This window comes from Cyclopterus lumpus, chromosome 11, assembly GCF_009769545.1.
Source record: "Cyclopterus lumpus isolate fCycLum1 chromosome 11, fCycLum1.pri, whole genome shotgun sequence".
Taxonomy (NCBI): domain Eukaryota; kingdom Metazoa; phylum Chordata; class Actinopteri; order Perciformes; family Cyclopteridae; genus Cyclopterus; species Cyclopterus lumpus.
In genome coordinates, this window is record NC_046976.1 from 10,254,735 (window position 1) to 10,263,813 (window position 9,079).

Below are 9,079 nucleotides of genomic sequence, written 5' to 3' on the forward strand. Positions count from 1 at the left end.
TGCACCTTCAACACCCATACACACGCACACACACACACACACACACACGCACACACACACACACACAATCACACACCAAGCATGCAACACCACTGATACCACTGATGTTCACACCCCATCGTATGTTCTGTTCTACAATATAGTTAATACTAATTCTACCGTCTGATTCCAGTTTCTTTATTGTGTGGTCTTTATCTGCTGATATGCATTCCTTAAGGCTCTGTAGTTATAGTATAACCATCTGATACTAGCCCAGAGTTAAGCATATTCATCTAGCAAACTATACCGTGTAATGTTACAATAGCCAGTATCATTTTATTCCATTTGTCCATCCAGGCAAATAGGTGGAGCCAAATGTTATAAAAAACAAAACATATATGATTTCTTTGTAATCGTTCAAAATAATGTTAAGTGTATGGGTATATTTTCAAGTGGGGCAACGCGTCGTGTATTGAGTAGGCCGGTCTGACAGGAGCTCCCGCGTCACTTTTTTCCCCCAGTCCGCCCCTGTTACCCGTTAAGTGTGGTCGGTGAGGTAGGATGAGAAGAGGGAGAGCGCGGTGCCTGAGATGCCCAGGTCCTGGACGGAGGAAATAAGGATCTGGTGGTTCACTGTGTCAAAGGCAGCAGAAAGGTCTACAAGGATAAGGACAGAGGAGAGAGAGGCTGCAATACTTAGTTACAGCTGTGTGACCCCGCTCTCAGGTGTTGAAGGAATTGCCCACTTTTGGATACTGGTATGAGTCAGCACAATGGCAGGAGGATCCTTGGAACCAGGGAAGTTTCAGTTTGACAAGAATGTGAAATTCTTGCCAAAACTGATTAAGGACAAAGGCCTGTTTATCTAAAGGTAGAAAGTAGAATAGAGTTTAGTCCCTAGTAGATAGATGGATAAATACAAAATTAAAATAGAACACAATCCAAGTGGCCTCATAAACAAATAAATAACCAACTAAATAAAAAAGTAAATAAATAACCAACTAAATAAAAAAAGTAAATAAAAAAATTAAATAAAAAACAACTAAACACAGATAATTTACTAGATAAATTACAATGCATTAAAAAGTTAAGAAACTAAAATGGACAACACATCTATAAATACAAAATACTTATTACTTAACTTATTACATATAATACAACATATATAGCGCAGTTCACATTGTTAGACCACTCAGACACAATGTTGTTACCCCAGACATCAAGTTTGTCTTTAATTCAAATTAAAGCCAAATAGAAAAAGTTGTATGCTTACAACTGTTTGGACAAAGGCGCAACATCTATAACAGCATGGAAGTATTTGGACATGAACAGCAGGATATTCATGTGCGGTGAAGAAAATTCCGCGCACTTCCGCTTTAAAAGCGGAGCTGTTTCGCTCAAGAGAGTTGCTGTCGCGATGCCGAAAGATCTGCTTTCAGTTCAGCGCCGACCGGATCTCTGTTGCACAGTGCGCAATGTACGCTCTTCCGTCATCACTGTGGACTAGTTCAACCGCGGCGTAGACAAACATACGAGCCGGAACTGGATGTTAACTCTCATTTGATCCCATGTGGCCGCCGGCAGACATAACTTTACGCAGGGAAACAGCAGGTGAGTCTCCGGGGCTCCACCTGACGGATCATTCTGCTCGCTGGATTTGAAACCAGTCTGTGTTCTCCTTCCAACTCCACTTGTTGACGTGGTACCAACAGGCTATCCCAGCAGCATCACCACGGAGACATACTGATGCGTAATTTGGATAAAACCCTGTCCGACGGCAGAGCGAAGCAAGTTTGAACCTGTCGAGGTTTTGGAGCAGATGGAGGTGATGTTTGGCGACCAGTAACACCTTGCTCGATCCGATCGTATTACACGGGCTGCTGCCAGGTGAGAAGCGGCATGGGGAACCAGATGGACAAGCTGTCCCATTTAAGTTACGCCGAAATTCCCACAGTGGACCCGCACGGCGTGGACACGGAGGAAGGTCCACGGATCGGCGTCTCTTACATATTTTCTAACGACGACGATGAGCTGGGGGATGGCTGCGCGGCCGATGGCACGATGAAGGACCCGAATCAGGAAGAGAAACAATTCGACCGGCGCGACGAGGTGGAGAGCGCCGTCTACAACAGAGATGAGTGCATTTACGAGAAGAGCGTCAAGTCTGCCAACCTGGAGGTTTCCTCCCCTGAGAATCTACTAAACAGATGCAAAGCAGGTGACCTGGTGGAGTTTGTGGCCATCGGTCTATTGCCGCACTGGGCCGTGTACGTGGGGGACTTCCAGGTCGTGCACCTGCACAGAGCCGAGGTGAAAAACAGCTTTTTGACAGATGCAAGTCAAGGGAGGAGGTGCAGGATTGTGAACGACTTTTACAAATTCAAAGCTCTGGCTCCGGACATGGTGGTGCAGAACGCGATGGAGCAAATGGGCTTAAAGAACCGCGAGCTGAGCTGGAGGAACTCCGAGTGCTTTGCCGCCTGGTGCAGATTCGGCAGGAGGGAGTTCAAAATGGGCGGAGAGATACGGATAGGCAAGCAGCCCTACAGGTTGAAAGTAGATATGTCCGACAAACATTCGCACATGTTGGAGTTTCAGAGTTTGGAGGACACGATCATGGAGAAGAGGAGGAACGATCAACTGGGCAGGAAAGCCATGTTGCAGGAACTGGCCGCTCACTTCCGCAGACGTGGAGGAGATCAAAAGTGAGCCAGGCGCCGACTGATGGAGGCGCCTTCACCTGTTTGATGCTTTTTCTTAATAACTGCTTTGCAAGTAGAGGAGCCTTTACCAAACATGAACTGTTACAGGCTGCTAGCAAGCCATCGCTCCTTCATTTGAGTTTGAATTGGAGCACGTTGGAGCACGCACGTCATCATTTCCACTTGGACATTGTCATTTTAATTTTATGTTTTGACATAAGTGTGTAACAATGTTATTGCCTTAACCACAATCATCAACACCCTCAGATGCTTAATGGCCTTATCAGGTTTTAATGCAATTATCTAGGGGAAAACTGATTGAATTGAATTAGTCGATAGGCTTGTTTGTAGCTCACAGCCTGTATAGACTGTCACTGTACACAGACTGTAGTTTTATAAAAGCTTTACACATCAAACTGTCACTACCCTGTAAGTAGAGTGAATGCTTCTCTATTCGTAGTGCATCCTGTTCCTTGATCCTTGTGTGGTGTCATCTCTCAGACCGAAATGTGTCAGAACTGCTCGCTGAACTCCCTTTTACCTGAGGAATCACCACTGGAACCTACTGTATGCTGCAGGCCGGGTCTGTCTAACACCAGACTCCAGAGCACCTGCTTTCTGCCTATTTCTCAGGTAAAACATAATCAACTGTTTTGATTATCGCTAATTGTTTTAGCCATTTAAAATGGGATGTCTTGGGAGTTGTTCATGTTGTCTGGGCAAAACAAGGTATTTAAAGTCGTCAACTTTGGGATTCTGGGAAACTTTATGACATTTTACGAAACTAAACAATCAAGAAAAGCTATCGTCAGATTAATTGATGATGAAAACAATTGATAGTTTTAGCAGCATTGTCATTATGTTATGGAAACGATTGTGATGATTCTCGGGGCTGACAGCTGACAAACTTGACTAAATTCATTAAGGGGGCCTAAAGCAATAATCCTCAAAGGACCCATCATTTCTAGTTCTGGCCCTGCCCACAGGATCCAGGTATGGACAAAATGATTGCATTCAAGTAAAAAGTGACGAGCAATAACAGGAATAATAACCCACTGATTTGATGTTTGGATGAAAACAGAATGACAGAAATGCTCCTCCAAGATTGTTTGTTTGTATCAGAACTACAATGAATGTTTGCAGCAATGTTTTCAACTATCTGCCTGCCACCTTTGATATTAAACTATAACCTACTACATTTGTTGTTTCATATCATTTCTTGTACGATTCCAGACGGTATTTTGTTCTCAGCCCTGAAGACCACAAGGGAACATTGTTACAGGGTGTTTTTATAGCCTCAATGTGATGAAAGAGCGTTGCATCAATGGAACGAGTGCTCATTGTGCCCTGATGATGGCAGTAATAAGCTTATTTAGTTATTGCTGTAGAAGCCTCCACTATCTGCAGTTTCCAGTGATTCTCCCCGCATCAGAAACTTCTACAATGCGTAGGTTTCGTTTTTTTCTCATATTAATTTATTCTAATAGTTTATTCCCTTTAAGAGAACGGAAATGTTACTCTTCAGGCTAACATTAATTTTCCGACTTTTATGTTAGTTCAGGTGAAATGCTTGAAAAGAAATCATACAAATATTTTAAGCAATTTTCCAAATGATTACTGTTTTTAATGCAGAAATGACTGGATTGTTGTACTAAATTGCAAGCCACCGAATGAGGAAGCTGTAAACCCACAGCTTAAAACCTGCAGCAGCCTGACATCCAGTTTCAAATAAGTCAGACTGTTGAACTTGACATCGGTACGTGCACACGGTACGTGCAGTAGCTGTTCCTGCAGTTGCTCTGATGTTGAAGGCAGTGCTAGAATCAAATTGGGACTGGGACTCCTTCGGGTCTTGTCGAGTTCAGCGTTTCTGAAGTATAGTAGGCAATTTCATATTGAACTAAAATGTATTTAACAAGACTGGAGTGCAGCTGTGCAGATGTTACTGCTTTAGCTGAACATCTCAAGAACCACTTGGTTCTTGAGATGTTCGGCTTATTTTGAACTTCATGTCAGATGAACTTGAGTGTGAAGACGCGTGGTTGGCGTCTGCTGGTTGTGCTTGTTTCTAGTTTCCAGATACATCAATGCAGTTTTGCTCAACATTTCTTGTTTGCGACCTCTTAAAATGGAGCGATGTCGACTCATGACTCCCCGTCATAGGTTCGGTCCTCAGTGTGAACATGAGCTGTTTTCATTCTCAAGCTGTTCCACTCAAAGGTCTGAAGAAGGAAAAGGTGTAATTTGAGAAGCAAAGAACTTTCATACCAACACTGTCAACAATCTTATGGAGGCATTTCGGTCTATAGTGACATCCTAAAGCCCTCATTGTCATTGCAAGTGAAATAAATATTTAGGTACTATGAGGGTTTTCATCTGTTTCCAATTAAAAGCAGAACTAATAGTCTCAAGTTTTTGTCTTGAAACCACACATAAATGCGTGTTGCTGCACTAGAATGAAAATGTTGCTTGATTTTTAACAAATTTATAGAACAAGTACAAATGTTTTCACTACACTGGTCGATGTTTGTCTTTGATATAATCAATATTATTTCAATATATAATATCACAACGTGTATTAAATGCATACAGACAATTCCTCCTGTGGTATATGTTATGTTCATAAATCTTCTTTAAGGACAAAGGGACGTCTTGGATCGGTAGTTATAATAAAGCATACTCAATTAAGTGAAAAACAACGCTGTGATACAGAGTAGTCTCAGATGAGAGATCCGCAAGCCTCCTCCGGGCCACAGTCAAACAATCGTCGTTCTCCTGTCTGCAGAGCAAAACTTACGAATCCTGAACCGGTAAATGCATACTGTAAATATACAGGTAAAAGAAGGAGTGACTTCACCACATTGGTCAAGAATACAGGCAGCACATTGAATCATAATCTAAACACAGGTAGGGTTGTTCTTCAGGTTGATGCACAGCATGTCCATGCTTCATGGCAAGTGAAACCCCCGTCTCTTTGTCTTTCCATCGAAGTGTCGCTGCGATTAACATTGAATACAACAACATTCTATTCTCTCTACATGTGACTATGTGTTGATGCGATGAGCATCTGCAGTGAACAACTCACTATTATTACACTCTCATCCAGTAACAGAGATCCATTACATAATTCACAATCATGGCGGTACAACAAGGTATTATACTGAATGCATTTCTTTAATGAGCTGAGTTATAAGATTTGTTTAGAATACTCTACATATACTTGAAAGGTGCATTCTGCTCTTACAGTGAAGCAGCATCAACTCTCTCCCAGTCCATTACTCTTAATGGGATGTGAAAGCTTGGACATGGTGGAGGCAACCCAATTATAATCAACCGTCAGCGCTCGCCTACAGGTACCTTAGCCTGCTGCTGCTGCTGCTGCTGCTACTACTCTGTGTGGTTTATTTCCATAGGATGCTAATGAACTGATTAGATTAGTTGCATTATAAGAGCGAGAAACCAGCACTCATGTCCCACTGTGGCAGAAATACTAAATAATACTAAAATAATTTGCTGTCCGTGTGAGATGTACACAGTGGATGAGGAATCAAAAGAAGCATTTTAACAAGCCTCGTTTAGACTCGGTCAGAAACAATGTTCTTTCTTATCTATTCATGCCTCCACATGTATTGTTCATACATTTAAGTGGATGCACATTAGCAACCACAACCCTTCAACCTAGAAAACAGTTTGAGAGGTTCATCTTGTTGTGGTCCATTTCTCATTTTCACCAAATGGGTTCTTTAGCTTTGGAAATGCTCTCATTTTTCTGTTATGCAAACACAAACAAAAGACTTGGCAGACCATTAGAGCCCAACACATAATACAGATATTTTTTCTCTTTACAAACAGGTTTTCAATACAAGAGCCTAGAGACTGCAAGTATTGTCAGTTTCTCAGCTTTGGGTTTTCTATGTCGATTTAGTTAATTTGCATTTGATGATGGAGGCAATGGTGCCCCTTTTCCATCTGTAAGACAAAGCCTTATGTGTCACGGATCGAAGACCAGGGACCCAAGCACAATGGACGAAACAGAGGTAGTAAGAAATAGTCCTTTACTGAACAGAATATTTTCAGGACAAGACATGACCAATACACACTGGAGAACTTGGTCTCAAAACACAAGACAATCTGGCAGAGGACAAGTGCAAGTGAGGGAACCTAAGTAGTGAGTGACTAACGAGGGAATGGGTTGCAGGTGAGATGGGCGTGAGAACCAGGTGAAGGGAATGAAGGACGATCAGGTGTGAATGACCGGGTCTGAAATGACAAGAGAGTTAATAGACAAACAGATATAATGAAAACAACTATTAACAGAAAGAAGGTGTGGAGCTGAACTGTTACACTTATGTATGGCCTGACTTTATATGTATTCTTTTAGTACCAATCAAACAAACAAGATACAAGACATAGATTAGTGAGATTCAAATGTCCTCGTACGTTGATTAATTCCCTTTAGAGCCAACCTTGCTGCTTTCTCCTGTTATCACTATTTATGATAAGCTTAACCATATACTGCTGTAGCTTCTCAAAATGCTTAACTTAAAATGTAAATAGTGCTGGAAGATTATATAATGACTATTGTTGTTTCTTACTATGAAATGGAAGATGTGACACAACCATATAACTACATCCCAATGTATTTCATAAATGCAGCTGTACAAATAGAAAACTCAGTAGAGAAATCAGTGTGTTGAATATGTGCAGCATCTAAAAAGAGACATATGATTTCGCAAACTCATCCTTCTCTGTAAATAAACAAAGGACCTAATTCAAGGCGCAACATGGAGGCCCACCCAGGGTTCCTTTTTTCTAGTAACCAAGTGTTAATAATGTCATTTTAACTGCATGCACACATTCAAATGCTTATAAATGTTTTAGGATTCACTCCCTTCGTGGCCTGACCTGCCTAGACTCAGAGAGAAGATGTTGGGAAACATTATGCGATTACACCTGCATGCTGGGAGTGAGTAACAGCCACCCACATAAGCAACACAACCTCTCATTGTGTGTTCCAGTCATCCCAGGAAAACCCCCCAATGCCTCGAGGACAACTATTATACTGACGTCATACTTGACCTGGCAGGTCGATATGACACACTTTGAAGGAAGGAATGACTAAAATGTGTTATTTGCATTAGCAGCGAACAAAAGAATGAATCACTGGCATGGTGAATAGTTAGATATTTGTTCAGCGCCCATCAAGAGAGCAGCTTTTAGAGCATGACTATAGGTAACCTTCAATGAAGAGCAGCCGCTTATGAATTCAACTTTTTTCTAAGAGGAAGATTGTGTTAATTCTTCTTTCAATTGTTACATCGTCTCGGAATTTAAAAGATTCTATCAAAGTATGAGAAAGAAAGTCTTTGACTGTCCAAAACTTCCAATTTATAAAAAATGTCTGAGGTATTGTTGCTGAGTCAGGGTTTCATTAGCCATCAAAGTTAGGGATTGCTTTTCACCAATGTGCAATTGATCAAAACTTTTCTATTTTACTGGGATCGCTGCCCGAGTATTTTGCCCGAAATGCCGGCTGAAGCTGTGCTCTTTCATATGAGGTCCACAGTCGCGTGGCACAGCTGTGTGGTTTCAGAAGCCGAAGAGGCAGGTGGCTTCATTGTCTGCCTGGCTTTGTTTATCCCCGCTGTTGTCCTGGTCTTTCCCATGGCAGTGCTCACTAGCAGTGGTTCTTTGAACTGATCATTTTGAGATGACAGGACTCAGTGTTTGCCGGGGGGCACACAAGTCACGTGAATTGAGTTGTTTTAAATGATCTCAGTTGGCTTGCAGGTAATTAGCATCAGCTAAGTAAACGCAAGCAATTCAAGTCATGTTTATACAAAGCTTTGGCGACAGGTTGGTTTGAGGTCTACGCCTTTGACCAACTGCTGTATTCATTCATTTCATGGAACACTTGAAAGTGACTTTGCTGCATTACGTGAGGAAATCAGGAGCACATTTACATACTTTAACCCAAACAGTACAGGCTTTTCTCTTCAGGGTTAACGCATCATCAAGCTGGTAAATTAGTGGACACGAGCAGACCGTGTGAGTCAAAGGACGCGGTAGCCCAATCATTTCTTCTTATCGCTTGCTTATCTGTTGACGCAGCTGTATGTGCTGGCAGAGATCACCTTTGAAAGGGCAGAACAACAAGTAGGTCTTTAGTGAGAATGAATCCCATTCTATGTGTATTTTACAAGGACACCAGCCTTTTCACTTCAATTCAATTAGCTGCAACTATCTGAACATCTGGATAGTTACATCACTTCATTTGGCAATCATTTCCTGTTTATGGTTTAATGATGTGCAGTTGTTTCAAGTTATTGAGTACTCATGTTTTCAATTCACCCTATCATTTGCAGAGTCTCTGAAGTGTCTCTTTAGTTCTGTCAAGA

At 41.7% G+C, this 9,079-nt stretch overlaps 1 protein-coding gene across 1 annotated transcript; it reads left to right on the plus strand.

The window, feature by feature from the left end:
- The first annotated feature begins 1,412 nt into the window (after window positions 1-1,412).
- lratd2a (LRAT domain containing 2a) lies at window positions 1,413-3,865 on the plus strand. The gene is made up of 2 exons (XM_034545954.1): window positions 1,413-1,590; window positions 1,692-3,865. Exon 2 carries the CDS (start codon window positions 1,879-1,881, stop codon window positions 2,686-2,688), a length of 810 nt encoding a protein of 269 aa, XP_034401845.1. The 5' UTR covers window positions 1,413-1,590; window positions 1,692-1,878; the 3' UTR covers window positions 2,689-3,865.
- Window positions 3,866-9,079: the final 5,214 nt, after the last annotated feature.

Bases quoted from the DNA above. Each gene is read 5' to 3' on its own strand.
- lratd2a (XM_034545954.1), top strand. From the start codon at position 1,879: ATGGGGAACCAGATGGACAAGCTGTCCCATTTAAGTTACGCCGAAATT.